Raw genomic sequence first — 16,870 nt, 5'->3', positions numbered from 1 at the left:
CTTCCTCCCTCCTTCCTTCTTTCATCCTCTCTTCCTCCCGCCTTCCTCCCTTCCCTCCTCCCTCCTTCCTCCTTCCTCCCTTCCCCCCTCCCTCCTTCCTCCCTTCCACCCTCCTTCTTTCCTCCTTCCCGCCCTCCTTCCTCTCTACCTCCTTCCTCCCTTCCCCCCTCCCTCCTTCCTTCCTCCCTCCCTCCCTCCTCCCTTCCCCCTCCTTCCTTCCTCCCTCCTTCCTCCCTTCCTGCCTCCTTCCTTCCTCCTGCCCTCCTTCCTCCCTCCTCCTTCCTCTCTTTCTCCCTCTTTTCTCCCTTCTATCTTTCCTCCTTCCTTCCTTTCTCCCCACACCCCTGTTCTTCCTCACCTCCATTTTCTTCTAAATGTCACTCCCTGTTGTCATCTTCAATGGGGCCAGCATTATTTTAGGGACCAAGTGCTCAGGAGCAAACAGAGCACCATGGAAAATGCAGATGAGATGAATGTGGAGACACTCACTCAGAACAGCATTTTCCTCCCTGCACTAAACACTTAGCCTTCCCTCTCCACCGCCTGTGCCCACAGGGCCCGCTGGGTCCACAGCAGGGTATTCTAGGGAGGTCACCAGTGCAGGCTCTGAGTCAACCCCCGTGGAGTCTCCACCTCCAGGGGAGGTGGCCAGGGTGGCGCCCTGCTTTTTATGCCCTGCTCCTCTGAGAAGAGGCCGCTGCTTTCAGGGCAGGGTCCTGTCAGAGTGCACACGCATCAGCTCCTCCCACTCAGAGGCTTATGGGGTGTGCGGGGATAAAGTGGGGAAAGGGGAGCCATGGGAGGGTACAAAGGAGAAGGAGAGTGGCATGGGGGTGGGAAGGTCCCCAGGAAGATAAAAGCGGGGTGCCCGACAGGAGGAGCTTCTCAGAACCCTGGAGGATGTCCCCCCACCCAGAAGGGCCCAGGGACCTCACACCTTTACCTGCAGGGGGAGGGTTTGCCCTCAGGGCTTTGAGTGGCAGGGCCTGAGCTCCAGGGCTCATACCTGTGGTCCACAGAGGATGGTAAAATGGCCCTGGCAGATGGGGGCTGCAGGGGGCGGGGACAGGACAGGGGGGGTTGGAGGCAGGGACATGGGTGTGGGGACCTCAGCTGGTTGTGGAGATCATGAGACAGGGCTGGGGACCGACCAAAGCGTGGGGACTTGGCCTTGGAGTGGGGACTAGGGATGGGGTGGGGATGTGAAGGGGTGAAGGAGGAGGGCCGGGATGGGGGACTAGGGGTGAGGGTAGGTACAGGGTGCTGACCAACTGGGCCGAGGCTGCTGAGCACCTGAAGTGGGCCCAGGTGCAGCACGAGCCGCTACAGGGTGAGGTGGGGGCAGGGAGGGAGGCGGGGGTGGTGGGTTGGGGGTGAGGGTGTGGGAACCTGAGACAGGTGTGGGAACCTGAGACAGGTGTGGGGATGTGGGTGGGGGTGACTGAGTACTGAGGGAAGGGCAGACAGGGCAGGTTTGGGGTGGGGGTGGGGTGGGGCGGGGACCAGGAGAGGACAAGCTGTGCGGTGCAGGTGCAGCTGGCTCACTGGGAAGGGGCCCAGGTGCAGCACCTGCAGGGTGGGGCGGGTATCTAGGGCGGTGCGGCCCGGAGACCTTTGTATGCCATTTCTCTGCTGCATGCCCAGCACTGGTGGAAGGACCCGGGAGGGGCCTGGGAGGAGGCAAGTGTGAGGCGGCGCAGTCGGTCAGCTGGCATGGGGCCCATGCTGCTGCCCCTGGCTCTGCTGGCCCTGCTGCTGGGGCCTGCGCTGGCCCGGGGTGCCCGGGATCCGGAGGTGTTCTGTGGAGGTGAGTGTGTATGAAGGGGGTGCCACAGGGGTCCAGGGGCTTCCAGAGAGCCCAGTAAACCCTTCCCCAAGGGGGCCAGGCTGCTGGGCCACCGCCTTTCCCTGTTACCCAGCTCCTGGGTACTCAAAGAGAAGCCCTTTGGGGGTCCTTCTCAGCACCTCCAGGCCAGGCCCTGCGTCCAGTCTCGAGGGCAGCTGCTTTGGGGTCCCCTGGGTTCCAGCCTTGGCCCCGCTGTGCTCTGGCTCCATGAACTTGGACAGGCATTTCACCTCTCTGAGCTCACTTGGGGTGGGCTGGGGTCATGGCTCAGCCTGGCGGCCGGGGAAGGCACGCACCTGTCCCTGAGCCTTGGACGACATCTCTCACACGCCCGCTGGTTACGAGACATCAGTTAGTTACAATTGATTTAAAAACACACTCTCAGGTCTCCTGGCTAAAGCTTGCTCTCTTGATGCAGGAATTATGGGTGGCTTTTAGCTGATCAGAGAACAGAGGAAGAGCAGGCGGCCTCCATCACGTGGGTTACAATGGGTGGTGTAAGAGCCTTGAGAGAATCGGTGGCCCCAGCGAGAAGGACAGGGCCCGCTGTGGCGGGGACTGAGCACATGGGAAGAAGAGGCTCTGAAGGCTGGGACAGAGCCCCTGATGCCTCTACTGACTGACCTCGGCTGGGTCTGGGTTGGGGGCCTCTGCTCTTTGCCTCTGCCTGTACTTCTCCTGGATGGCTGTTGGCTCCATGGTTGCAGGCAGGACTGAACAAGCTCTGCCTGGGCAGTTCGAGGCTGGCTCTCTTACTGGCGCTGGCTTCTCCAGCCTGGTTTTGGGACCAAGAGGGGGACAAGACAGGGGCGGTGGCTTCAGGTGTCCTGTTTGGGCACCAGGGCCTGGGGACAGGGTGTGGAGGGGAAGGCAGGGCTGGGAACCCACAGAGACTCTCTGAAACAAGGGCCCATCCCATGGGAGCTGCTAGAGGGGGAGTGGGCTGGGGCTGAGGTGTGAGAGTGGAGGGGCTGATGATGGAGGAGGTGTGAGTCAGGGTCTCCACAGGGGCTGTCGTGTCACTGGTGGGTGTCAGTTGAACCTTTTCCAAGAACCTTCCCAGAGTCAGTCCCCACATCCACTCCACACACTATCAGCAGGCACCCCCTGGGGTTTGGGTGATTGGAGATGAAGTCAAAGACACCCATCACCCAAAATACATTCTCTTTGTCCAGACCCAGGGCCTGCCTTTCACTCTAAAGAATTGTTTCCAGGAAGCTGCTGCTCAAATGCAAATGCGTAACCCAGGCTGGGGGCCCTAGCAGTGCCTCTGGAAGAGACCAAGATGAGCTTGTCAGTGCTCCGGGACAGACCAGGGCGAGCGTGCTGTGTGCTCTGGGGGGATGAGCTTTGGGGAGGATGCTCTGGAAAGGCCTAAAAGGTTTTCACAATCATTTTGGCAATGGATCCCTCCCCATACATGAGAATGGTGTGAAGAGCAGACGCAGGCAGGGCCGCTTGCTGGCCTCGGGTTTAAAGAGTGTGGTATGCGCATTGCGGGGTGCAGGCCAGGAGGAGGCCCTGAGCCCCTGAGGGCTGAGGAGGAAATGTTAGAACTCCTGGTCATGTTTATCTCAAAACTGGACATAGTCCCTAATAGGGTTTTGCAGCTTGTGCATATAATTGCAAATAGACATGTATTCGGGCATTCGGACATTTTGACTTGCTGATGAGTTTTGAACAGACCAGGTGCAGGGCTGGAGCACGCCAGGTGGGTGCAAAGGCGGAGCTTGGAGAAGTGGGGTGAGGAGTCAGGAAGCCGGCAAGCCCCAGGGCCAGGGCATGGGAGGTAGAGAGGACGAGCTGAACAGAGAAATGGAGACCCCCGGGAAAGAGGGTGCGGTGGCACGGGCCCCTCTTGGATCTCACTGTTTCACCTGGTCCAGCTCCAACTCCATGATGAGATCTCCTGTCTTAGGGGTTTCTTCTTCTTCTCTTTTTCTGTCTCATTCTGCATTGCTCTTTTAAAATCTCTTTCAGTATTTTCTTCCATTTGAAGCCAACCCATTTAGGGAAACCTGGGAAGAGACATCTCGTCTCCTTCAATTTGGTTGAATTCTGTCTCTCTGGCATGAACGGCCCTGAGTACTCACGGTGAACGCAGAGGTGGCAGCGCTGCTGCTCCATGTCCTGAAGCGATTCTCCTAATCCTGCCTCGCAAAACAGAATACAGAAAACCTAACCTACCCAGGGGGAAGCAAGTGTCTTGCCTGCTCTCCTTCCAGGAGTCATATTAGTAATAAAATGCATGAAACCAGCATTCTTTGCCACCTTATTGCTAATCATTGCTATGTTGTCAGTGAGAGGCTCTTGGCAAAGCACACAGCCCTGGACTTGGTTTCCCTTCCTGGAGGATTTGGGTGGTGACATTGCAGCTGAGCCCCTTCCGTGGGGTTCTATGGTGTTGGGCTGTTCTTCATAAGTCCTGTGGGAAGAGGCTAATGCTACTGAGAACTGAAATTATGCCTAACGTTGGCACCTGCCATCTCCGAGCAGTGGCTAAGGGTTTTGTGTGGATTGCCTCCCTCCGAGGTAAAGGGGTCACCAGCCTGTTGGTGCCCTGCTGACACCTCCTAGCACCCACTTGCTGCCTGATGTGGGCACCTAAGAGCTTCCTCTGGCCTCCAGCAGATTACTGACCTCCTCTGCTGAGTGCAAAGAAGGCTGGAAATGCCAGGGAGTTAGCACCCCCAGGAACAGCCCTCAACAACCATGGGTCAACGGCCAAGTGGGTCGCTAAAGCCCTGGCTCTCTCCCCGCCACGCGTGGTATGACTCTGAACGTGGCTCTGTGGCCACCTGTTTTTGTGAAGGGTCAGCTGGTAAGTACTTCCGTCTCCGCAGGCCATGCCGTCTCTGTTGTAACTATTGAACTTTGTCGCTGGAGCACAAAAACAGTCACAGAAAATCAGTAAACAACTCGGCACGTCTGTGTTCACCCTCCACCATGATTGAAAGTTTCCTGAGGCCTCCCCAGCCATGCTTCCTGTATAGCCTGCAGAACCATGAGCCAATGACACCTCTTTTCTTTATAAATTACCCAGCCTCAGGTAGCTCTTTATAGCAAAGTGAGAATGGACCAACACAGGCCAATGGGCCATCCGATTTAGCTGGGGCTGGCAGAGCCAACACTTCTTCTTTTAAAATTTTGTGTTAATTGACACCTAATCATTGTACCTATCTATGAGGTGCACTGTGACTTTTCAGTGTATCTCTTTGACATAGGGACTTCATTCCCTTTGGGTCTGTACTCGGTAGTGGGGTTGCTAGATCATAGGGAAGTTCTATTCTTAATTTTTTGAGGAACTTCCCTACTGTTTTCCATAATGGCTGTACCAATTAGCATCCCCACCAATGGTGTACGGGGTCTGCTTTCCTCCTCATCCTCGCCAACACTTGCCATCTTTGGTTTTGCTGGGTTCGAGTCATTCTAACAGGTGTGCAGTGCTGTCTCACTCTGGCTTTGATTTGCACTTCCCTGGTGATTAGTGATGTTGAGCATTTTTTCATATACCTGGTGGCCATTTTAAAATAGGATCATTTGATTTTTGCTGTTGAGTTGAGTTCCTTATTCATTTTGGTTTTTAGTCCCTTATCAGATGTATGGCTTGCAAATACTTTCTCGCATTCCATAGGCTTTCCCTTCGCTCTGTTGATTGCTTCCTTTGCTGTACAGAAGTTGTTTTAGTTTGGTGGAATCCCATTTGTCTATGTTTGCTTTTATTACCTGTGCTTTTGAGGTTTTACCCCCCAAATTCTTGCCCAGACCAATGTCATAAAGTGTTTCTCCTATGTTTTCTCCTTGTAGTTTTATAGTTTCCAGTCTCACATTTAAGTCTTTAATCGCTTTTGAGTTGACCTTTGTATGTGGTGAGAGATGGGGGGCCCAGCCTCATGGCCCTCGCCCCTCCAGGCGCCTCTTGCTTTCATGGCCAATCCTCGGGTCCTCCTTTCCAGCCTCCCCTGCTGGCTGCTCCACCTCTGCCCGCCCCTGCATGTTGGGCACCATCAGCCCCTGCCCATCCTCCACCAGGGCACCCCTGAGGGTGACCAGGGTCTCAGTACAAGGCCCCTGCTTTGACCCCCCGTCATGGTACCTGACCCTGGAAGGAGAAGACCCTTCGGACCTTGTTCCTTTGCTTTCCCGACACCAGCTATTGTGGTTTTACTGCCATCACACAGTCTGGAGGGTCAAGGTGGGCTCTGACTGGGAAGTGTTCCCCATGCTGTGGGATTCTGCCTGTCAACCCTGGGGCCGGCACCTCCAGGGGCCCTCACTGACCTCCAGTGATCTGCTGGTGGCCTCTGAAACGGGCTGGACCTGAGGCTGTTGTCAGTTCCCTGTTTGGCAGGGTGTGGCAGGAATGGGCAAGGAAGTGGCACGACGGCCTTCAGGAACAAGCGGCCTCCTTCATGACCTTGTCACGATGCTCATTGACCGGCCTCCGCCCCGTGGGCCGGGCTTGTCTCTAGGCCACCCGTCCCCCTAAAGGATCCATATGGGACTGCTGAGGTGGTGCCATCTCCCCGCTGTGTCTCACGGTGTTACCTCTGTGCCTGGCCCAGCACTGGCATGCCTCGGAGGCCCATACCCTAGTGATGGAATAAGCATGACAATGCTGGGAAGAGCATGTGGGTGCTACTCCTGGCCTCAAGCTCAGGAAATGCAGGCTCCGGCTCCCCAGGGAGGCTGCAGGGAGCAGGTGTAGACAGGGGGCTGCTGGAGCCTGCCCCAAGAGGGCCCTGCCCAGTGGTGGGGTCTCTGCTGAGTGTCATGCCTCGGCTGTGGGCTTTTTCTGGCTGCCGTTCCTCTCACAAATGTCAGATCATTTTCTTCCTCCGTTTAAATTACGAAGAGTGGGCTGGGTGTGGCTGCTCACACTTGTAATCCCAGCACTTTGGGAGGCCAAGGTGGGCAGACCACCTGAAGTCAGGAGTTTGAGACCAGCCTGGCCAACATGGCAAAACCTCATCTCTACTAAAACTACAAAAATTAGTCAGGCGTGGTGGTGGACGCCTGTAATCCCAGCTACTTGGGAGGCTGAGGCAGGAGAATCGCTTGAACCTGGGAGATGGAGGTGGCAGTGAGCCGAGATTATGCCACTGCACTCTAGCCTGGGCAACAGAGCAAGACTCCATCTCAATAGTAATAATAATAATAATAATAATGACAAAATCTGTACATGCTTGCTGTGGAAAATGTAGGTGCCACTCCTCTCCACCGCTACTTGCCCACTCCTGGGCTTGAACCAAAGCTGCAGCCAGTTACATTTGCCCATCCCAGGGTAGGCATCCCTTGACAGTGTCTCTGGTGCAACTGTGTGAATGCTACCTGATCCATGAGGCTCGGGTCTCATTTCTAATTGCAGTGACATGCACGTAACCTACAATTTTCCATCTTAACCATCTAAACGTACAGTTAGTTCCATGGCGTTACGGGCAACCACATTCCTGAGCATCCATCACTTGCCTCCATCATCTCCAGAACTTTCCATCTTCCCAAACTGGAGTTCTGTCCCCATGAAGCATGAACTCCCCGCTCTGTCACCCACGGTTCTACTTTCTGTCTCTGTGGGTTTGACCACTTGAGGGATCTTAGGTAAGCAGAATCTGCCACATTTGTGCTTTGGCAACTGGCTTATTTCACTCAGCAAAATTGAGGTCCATCAGGTTGTGGCACACGTCGGGATTCCCTTCCTTTTTAAGGCTGAGTAATATCCCATCACACGTACAGACCGCATTGTCTGTCCATTCATCTGTGGATGGGTGTTTGGTTTGCACCCATGTTTTAGCTGCTGCGAATCCTGCTGCTATGAACACGGGAGTGCAAATATTTCCTTGAGATTCTTCTTTCAATTCTCTCTCTATATGCAGAGGGAAAGTTGCTGGGTGCTATGGGAGTTCTTATTTTAACTTGCTGGGAAATGGTCTTACTGTTTTTCACTGCAGCTGCCCCGTTTTACACCCCCAGCAGCAGCGTCCAGGAGTCCAGGTTCTCCACTTCCTCGCCAACATGTGGTTTTCAGATATTTTGATAGTAGCTATCCTCTTACTAGTAAGGTTTGAGGTGCTGGGTTTTTGTTTTTTAAACACGAATGACATGCTATACACAGAATTATTTAACTGTATTTTTTACTAACAGAGTTTGGAGCTCTTTTCTTGACAGTTTTTGTGGACTTCCTATTGTTTCTGCCAGTTCACTACCTAACACTTAGTATGTGATGGTTTGTGCACATTCTTCAATCAACTCTGCTTCAATCAACTCTGCATATTTTCAATTTTTGCCAATCTGATAAAAGAAAGTCATCACTTAATTTTATTAGCGTTTCTTTTTTTCTTTTCTTTTCTTTCTTTCTTTCTTTTTTTTTTTTTGAGACAGAATTTTGCTCTTGTTGCCCAGGCTGGAGTGCAATGGCACAATCTTGGCTCACTGCAACCTCTGCCTCCCGGGTTCAAGGCAGGATTCTCCTGCCTCAGCCTCCCGAGTCACTGGGATTACAGGCACCCACAGTCATACCCAGCTAATTTTTGTGTTTTCAGTAGAGACAGAGTTTCACTGTGTTGGCCAGGCTGGCCTCAAACTCCTGACCTCCAGTGATCTGCCCTCCTTGGCCTCCCAAAGTGCTGGGATTACAGGAGTGAGCCACCGTACCTGGCCCTAGCATTTCTTAAATTATGTGTGAGATTGATATGTTTTCACCTGACCATTCTTCTTAGAATAAAAAATAAATAGTATTTAATGAGCATAGTATAAATAGCATAAAATGAGCAAAGAGAAGAGGCAGGCTTAGAATTATTTCTTATTCTAAGCCTGTTTTGCTCATTTAAAAAAATTAGGCTGTTATTTTTTCCTTAATAATTTATAAGAGCCTTTTAAGCAAAATTAAAATAGTTCTTCTCATAGGTATTGCATGCTTCTGGGTTTTCATTTATCTTTTGAATTTGCTCATGGTGCTTTTGCTCTACAATTTTTGATGTAATATAATTTATTAATATTTTTCCTGATGACTTCTTGGTTTCACCTCATAGTTTACAAAAACAAGGCACACATTTTTGTTTGTTACTTTGTTTGTTTTCTTTTTGAGTCAGAGTTTCGCTCTTGTTGCCCAGGCTGGAGTGCAATGGCATGATCTTTGCTCACTGCAACCTCCATCTCCTGGGTTCAAGTGATTCTTCTGCTTCACCCTCCTGAGTAGTTGGAATTACAGGCATGCACCACCACGCCCAGCTAATTTTTGTATTTTTAGTAGAGTCGGGGTTTCTCCATATTGGTCAGGCTGGTCTTGAACTCCTGACTTCAGGCAATCCGCCCGCCTCGACCTCCCAAAGTGCTGAGATTACAGGTGTGAGCCGCCACGCCTGGCCTGTTTCTTTATTTTTAAGAGGTGGGGGTTTTGCTCTGTCCCCCAGGCTGGAGTGTAGCTGAACTCCTGGGCTCAAGCCATCCTCCCACCTCAACTTCCCAAGTAGCTATGACCACAGGCATGCACGATCCCACCTGACAAAACTAAGCACACTTGAAGATTACCTCAAAGAATCATATTGAATCCACCTGGAATTAATTTTGGTGTAAAGGGTTGTGATAGAAATGGAGGCTAATGAGTGGACCTTTGGCATACAATATACACTCATTAAGACTTTGCTTAGTACCTTACTGTTATTATTTTAAATAATATCTTGTAATCAATTCCCGTGTGCGTTAGAGTCTGGACTCCATGGAAGTTTCTAGACTCTTGGCTGTTTTTAACTATTTCTGCACCACAATTATAGATATTTCCTATTATACCTTTATATTTTAATATCACATATTACTCATATTTTCTATTAACTTTCAGGTTATTTTATAAAGGTCAAAAAGGTTATTATTTGATCTTTATCTCATTAGACGTATATAGATGCATATTTATATCTTTACCATGCTTAGCCTTCCTATCTAAGAACAATCTCCTTTGCTTGAATCTTTTTACTATTTCCCAGTAGAGTTCAAGGTTTTCTTCAAATGCATCCTGTAAATTTCCTCCTTTAAATAGACTTTATTTTGTTATGTGGTTTTAGCTACACAGTATAACTGAGTGGAAAGTGCAGAGATTTTCCGTGGGCCCCTTGTTCCCCCTACCCTCCCCTATCAGCGTTCCCCACCAGAGTGGCGCAGTGGTCAGGATCGCTGGCCCCACGTGAATGTCGTCTCCTCCCCTGAAGTCCAGCTCCACACGGGTGCCCGGCTCCCGGCGCTGTGCATTCTGCGGGTTATCTAACTAACTGCTCTCCTCACTGTAGAGGTGGACAGAGTCATTTCCATACCCCAAGGCACCAGCGCTTCATTTATTTCTGGCTACCCTGTCTTGTGGTGTTAACATAATGTTTTCTTCTTTCATTTTCTTTCTTTTCTCTTTTCTTTTTTTTTGGCGCGATCTTGGCTCGCTGCAACCTCCGCCTCCCAGGTTCAAGCAATTCTCCTGCCTCAGCCTCCCAAGTAGCTGAGATCACAGGCACCCACCACCATGCCCAGCTAATTTTTGTTTTTTTTTCCTAGTAGAGATGGGTTTTTGCCATGTTGGCCAGGTTGGTTTAAACTCCTCACCCTAGGTGATCCGCCTGCCTCTGCCTCCCAAAGTGCTAGGATTACAGGCCTGAGCCACCACACCCGGCCTCTTCTTTTGTTTTCTAACTGGCTGTTGTCTGTCCACTTCATCAGCACTTGGCGGACTTCTCGAAGTGCTCTGCTGTCTTCCGTGGACTGTCTACATTCTCCAGGACTGTCTGCAGAAACCCACACTGGGCTCAACCTTGCCAGTGACTTTCCCTCTCTAGTGTGTTCTGCTTCCCCAGCCAGATCTTTTCCCGTGCTGACGGGGACCCCAGACTTTCAACCCCTCATCTGCCGGTTTCTGCAGGCCCCACAGCTGCTGGGCCCCCCAGGCTCACCCACAGACACCACACTGCTGAGCTCCTCCCCTTGTCCTCTGTGGTTCTGTCTTAGGTCTGGTGGTGAACTCAAGTCCATCCCCCATGCTGCCCACATGGCGTGTGTGCGCATGAGCATGTGTGTGTGCATGTGTGTGTGTATGCGTGTGTGTCTGTGTGTACACACATGTATATGCATATATTGGAGAGTTATGGTTATAATGCTTCTGGGTGCACACATTGGTGTGCTGAACAGCTGTTCTCATCGTCCCATCCCCGTTCCCCTTTCTCTTAGTACAGATCCCTGCTTAGAAAGCCGAAAACATGAGGCCATGAGGCTTCCAGGCCAGGGTACGCATTCTTGAAACCCACACCTCCTGGGGGGCGTGTTCAGCCGCTGCCTACGGAGGCCTGTCCTGAGCGGTGGGGCCCCATGTTCGCTTTCCTGGCTTCCCATGGAGGTTACTCCCAGCGCTCACCCTGGGCTTCTTTTATAGGATTTACTTCTGCCCCACTCTCCCCGGCCCTCTCTTTGGTCTGTGGGACTCATTTGGAGCGACGATGAAGGAGTGTGTGGTGGGAATCCTAGTGGCGCACGCACTGCAGACACTGTAAGAACCTGCTCTGTTCCTGCTGAAACAGCCACCCGTGCAGGTGCGCTCTCAGTGAGCCGCTGACATGGTCACCCTGCTCTTCTCCAGGGCCCCTGCAACCTTGACACAATCCTATCTGTCCTCTCTTTTCAAGGTGCTTCAGATGGAGATTTTTATCTCTCCCAGCCCCCTCCCTCACCCCCCGTCGCTGTGGAGGGCACTGTGTGACTCTCATTGTGAGCCGACCTTCCTGCGCACGTCAGCTGTCAGCATGATGGACCACCCGGGCTATCGATTTAATGACAACGGTCCCTGCTAGGGATTGATCTAATGTTTTCATTACACTAAAAATGCGTTAACAAGTTCATTGGGAATTAGGTGATGGTAAAGATCCTCTCGGTTCTGATGGTGTTCCTTACAGGAGATAGCCCTTCGTGGGTAGAGGTGCCCCACGACTCCGGGCCGCACAGCCTGACACTGTGGAGCCGCCTCCCGGAAGAAGCTCCTCTCCAGCCCCTTGCCTCATCTGCCAGGGCTTTGGGCTCAGAGGCCCTGGGTGGCTGCTGTGACAAAGGGCTACCCTGCTTCCAGGGCCCTACCTCCTCTTCACCACTCCTCCAGCACATGGCCCGTAGCCACGCTGTGCAGAGTCTCAGCCTCCTCGTCTGTCCTTCTATATGTCTGTCCATTGGGAGCTCAGCCATTTCTACTAGGTTTCCCTCCATTCTATAGAACTTTAACAAGTTCATTGGGAATTAGGAGGCGGTAAAGATCCTCTCGGTTCTGATGGTGTTCCCTACAGGAGGGTGACCACCTGAGCCCCAGCTGCTTCCTGACTGTGGGTCCCCGGGCAAATGACTGACACTGTCTGTGCCTCAAGGACCCATGTGTAAAGTACCAGTGATGCCGCTTATTCATGGGGAGCTGTGGATAATACACATGAAGCACTGTGGCTGGCACAGGGGCAGCACCCAGGTACTGATGTGGGAGGTCCTGCACGTGCCAGCTGTGGGGCTGTGGGTTACCTGCTGCTGCTCTCACGGAGTCAGGCTGCTCTGACCGAGCCAGGTCACCTGCACCTCAGCCTTGGCACCCCCTTTCCCCAGACCCAGGCTCCCTGCATGCCTGGCCCGGTGCAGGGGGCTAACTGCTATGGTTTGAATGTTCATGTCCCCTCATATTCAGATGTTGAAGCCCTAGGGGATGGTGTTGGGAGGCGGGGCCTTTGGGAGGTGATTAGACCAGGAGGGTGGAGGCTCATGAATGGGGCTAGCACCCTTAGAGCCTCCAGAGGGGCCCCTCACCCCTCCCACCACGGGAGGACACAGTGAGACTTCTGTGAGCCGGGAAATGGTTCCTCCCCAGACACTGAATCTGCCAGCACCTGGATCTTGGGCTTCTAGTCTCCAGAATGGTGAGAAACACATTTCTGTTATTTCTGAGCCGCCCAGTCTTTGGTATTTTGTTGTAGTGGCCAGAATGGACTCAGACACTGCCGTGTTCTGAGCCGCTGGTCAGCTCTTAGTTACTTAGTCCCCCGTGACCAGAGGGGCTGTATAATTGTTTGGGCCCAGTGCAAAGTGAAAATGGTGTGAAGCATCAGTAAGAGTTTCCCGGTGGTGACAGCAGAGAGTGCTGCCCCGGGCGCAGGACCCTTCTGTGAGCGGGCTCTGGGCACAGGTCACTGCTCATGAAGCCGCCCCTCGCAAGTCTCTCCCAGGATGCAGACGGTCTGCGTGCCTGGACTTGTAAGTGTCTCCTTCCCTAATGCTGGAACCACACGGTGCTTCGCAGGACCCTGACATGTGCCGTTTGCCCAGCCACACCTGGAGCCCCTGGTTCTGGGGGCTCTCTCTGCCTCCCATGTCTGGGTCCCTTCCATTGGCCAAGCTGAAAATCAAACCCAAAGGCCTCCTGCCAGCTCCACGTCGCAGGGAACTCCAGGTCACATGATTGCTGGTTTGTTTCGTTTCTGCCTCTTGGGTTAATGGTTCTCACCATGATTTTTTCATACAACAGGTGAAGTTATGTACCTCACTGTCCCTTCTACCACGCTCCCCTGGCAGGCCACATGGCCGAGCCCAATGTCAGCGGCAAGTTGGGAAGAACTGCAAAGTTACACAGCAAAGGCCTTGAGATGGAGGAGTAAAAAAAATTGGGGACATTTGGACAATAACCCAATAGGCCACATGACTCACCCCTTTTCTTTAAATATCCTTCATAAATAGAGTTCAGCCCTCTCTGCCTCTGACAGTGAAGCCAGGCTCTGCAAGCAAGGGTGGTGTCTTCCCCATGGTCTCTTCCTCAGGGATGGCCTCTCTCCTTGGAAACCTGGCTCAGTCCCTCTCTAAGTGAAACAAGATCCTGGCTTAACGTGTACCTTCTGCACCCTTTGGTAAAGGCGAGGGCTGGCTTTGTGTCCTGGGAATCATCACTGCAGGTCCCCACTCGAACGGTGCCATGGATGGTGACGACCATGGTTCGGGTGGGCCTTTCCCCGAGTCCTCTGCACTTGATTTTAAAATGTAAACCATGCACAAAATGCCTGCTTTTCAAGTATTTTTTCTCTGAGATTCAAATCTATACTCAGATGCATAGAGATGGCATTGAAAACATGGAGACAGGAGAATGGTTATTCACCCTGCTTAGAAAGAATGCCACGGCTCAGCTTTAGCTGTGTTTTGTCCTCCGAGACGGGGGTTGTTGGGGGACTCGGCTGTTCCCCAGGCTCCTGTGTCAGGGGATGTCCTGGGAGCGGCTGGCTTGGTTGGTACTTGGCTTTCGGCCTGTGTGTCCCTGTCATCTTTCACTCCCTGAATCCCTGTTTCAGCTCCGAGTGCCCGAGATTGACCAATTTGTCCACAGTGGATGAGGGAGGCTTTGGACTGTCTTGGAGTACATGGTGGCCTTTGACCTGGAGCTGACCTGGAAATTAGTGGTTTGCCTGAACAGGCAGCAGACGCCATGTGCCTCGCCGGCCTCGCCTGGGTTCTGCAGCAGGCGGTTGTCAGAGGCACAGCACTTGTTCGAGCCGGTGGCGCCACAGAGCAGTGAGCAGCACGGGGGCTGGGAGGGGGCTTCTCCCCTCATCCTTCTACAGCTGGGGCTCTTTCCACAGAGGATACCAAGCCGCCCCTTCTAAGAGGAGCTGATGCCACAACTCTCAAAATGTGGTTTCCTATCAACGCGACAGGAACTGTGCGACCTCATCCCAAGTGGGACTGGCTGTCTACACACCCGCCCCCTGGCTTCCTCAGCCACAGGACAGGCTGGACAGCTGTGAGCTTAGCTGGAGCTCACTCTGCTGTCTTTAGATGCTTTCTTGGGAAATTATTTTCCTCCTAGGCCAGCAAGTGCCTGAGTCTGCTGGGAAAGGTGGGATTCCTTTAGATGGGGCTGAAGGGGCCGCGAGGTGGCAGAGGTGGCCGGGCTTGCTGTATGAGAGATGAGGTCAGCCTCATCATTCCTCATCAGTTTATCAGAACTCACACAAGTTGTACGTGTAAGGTTCTTTCTATAACAAAACTTTCCTCATTGGTAATGAGGGACCCTGTGATGTGCATGGAGCCTGGCATGGGGCACTCTGGCTTTAGAAACACGCCTCCACACTGCTTTCGGACCACACTCTCCCGCCAGCTCTCTCACCATCAGCGTTCGCTTCAGGGCCTCTCTATTGCACAGACGGCACCTGGGTGATGGGTGGCTGAGTTCTGGAGACAGACTTGCTTTTGAATCTTGGCTCTGCAGCCAGGGACAACCTGAAGCACTGTGCTTATCCGCTGTAAGCCTCAGTTTCCCCTATCCATTAAATGGGCTTGATAAGAACAGTATCTGCCCCAGAGAGTCTACCCCTGACTTCACGATGGCACCCGTGGCATTCTCAGCGGGTGTCTGGCATGTGTGCGGGAAGCACTGTGCCCAGGAAAGCTGTGGTCATTGCTTCAGGGCCCCTGCTCCCCCGGCTCACTGTAGATGTGACTGTCCCCAAGCCTCTTTAATCACATAGTGGGTAACTTTCACTGGCAAGAACCCAGGGGACAGGAGTCAACATAAAAATAGCTCTGCTGGGTGCCTTGGGAAAATAGGTAACAATAAGCAACATGGTTTGCGTTTTTTTCTAGACTTTTCTTGACATTATCAAATATTGTACAGAAGATAAATTTAGTACTCAAGAAACTTGGCATAAAAACTTTAAAAGAGTAATCAGGCCTGTTAATCCCAGCACTTTGGGAGGCTGGGGCGGGTGTATCAGTTGAGGTCGGGAGTTCGAGATCAGCCTGGCCAAAATGGCAAAACCCTGTCTCTACTAAAAATACAAAAATTTAGCCCGGCATGGTGGCTCATGCCTATAGTCCCAGCTACTTGGGAGAGTGAGGCAGGAGAGTCATTTGAACCCCGGAAGTGAAGGTTGTAGTGAGTAGAGATTGTGCCACTGAACCCCAGCCAGGGCAATAGAGTGAGACTCTGTCTCAAAAAAAATAAAAGATTTACTGGAATAAAAGAAAGATAAAAAGTGAGATTTAAACAACGTGGATTCGGCCAGGTGCGATGACTCATGCCTGTAATCCCAGCACTTTGGGAGGCCGAAGCAGGTGGATCACCTGAGGTCAGGAGTTCGAGACCAGCCTGACCAACATGGTGAAACCCCATCTCTACTAAAAATACACACACGCACACAAATTAGCTGGGTGTGGTGGCATGTACCTGTAGTCCCAGCTACTCGGGAGGCTGAGGCAGGAGGATTGCTTGAACCCAGGAGGCAGAGGTTGCAGTGAGCTGAGATTGCACCATTGTACTCCAGCCTGGGAGACAGAGCAAGACTCTGTCTCAATCAATCATCAATCAATCAATCAATAAGATGTGGATTGGATTTCTGGTTGACAGAGCAAGACTCTGTCTAAATAAATAAATAAATAAATAAGACGTGGATTGGATTTCTGGTTACCTGCAGGCTAACCAAAGACCCTTTTCTGTTAGGATCAAAAATCTCTCAACTGTGGATTTGTCCGCATTTCCCCAGAGGAAACAGCGTTTGCTGGTCACATGATTAAAGGCCATTCTCCTGCGCGTCAAAGGTAACTGAGTAAGACCCGAGGTAAATAGAATTACACTGAAACTACAATATTCCCTGAAAACAAACAGCAACACCACAACCTCCTACGTTGCCTCTTTTTTCGAAAGGAACATAGCAGCGCACTGCAGTTTGGGCCCCGAGCGGCCGGGGCTTGCTGCTCCATTTAAAATCCTGTTTCCCAGCTCTTGCTTCCCCGCCGGTCCTCACACGCAGAGCATCTCGAAACTGTTACCATGAGTACTTCCTTCCACAGCGGCTCTGATTTTAGACCTGGAAAATATAATTTGGGTTAAAACTCAATGGGGAGTCCCTCCTGCAGACGGGTTGCCGTGGAGATTGTGTTGGGGCGCGCGGCCTGAGGAGCCTCGGGGCTCGATCTGCCTCCGCGCCAGCTGGCCGCGCGCCCCTGCCCAGCACCCTCCCGCCGGCTGCCGCCCTGAATCGCTGCCCGGCG

At 52.4% G+C, this 16,870-nt stretch overlaps 1 protein-coding gene across 1 annotated transcript in view; it reads left to right on the top strand.

Moving 5' to 3' along the window:
• Window positions 1–1,665: 1,665 nt before the first annotated feature.
• Window positions 1,666–16,870, top strand: part of CNPY1 (canopy FGF signaling regulator 1) — a 68,330-nt gene continuing 53,125 nt past the window's right edge. The window contains exon 1 of the mRNA XM_010368154.2: window positions 1,666–1,807. Coding sequence (XP_010366456.2) covers window positions 1,714–1,807 — 94 coding nt within the window. The 5' untranslated portion in view covers window positions 1,666–1,713. The remainder of the gene's footprint in view (window positions 1,808–16,870) is intronic.

The sequence above is a fragment of the Rhinopithecus roxellana genome, chromosome 6 (genome assembly GCF_007565055.1).
Source record: "Rhinopithecus roxellana isolate Shanxi Qingling chromosome 6, ASM756505v1, whole genome shotgun sequence".
NCBI classification, from domain to species: domain Eukaryota; kingdom Metazoa; phylum Chordata; class Mammalia; order Primates; family Cercopithecidae; genus Rhinopithecus; species Rhinopithecus roxellana.
Note: the sequence above shows the minus strand (reverse complement) of the source record. Positions and strands in the feature narration are given on the sequence as shown.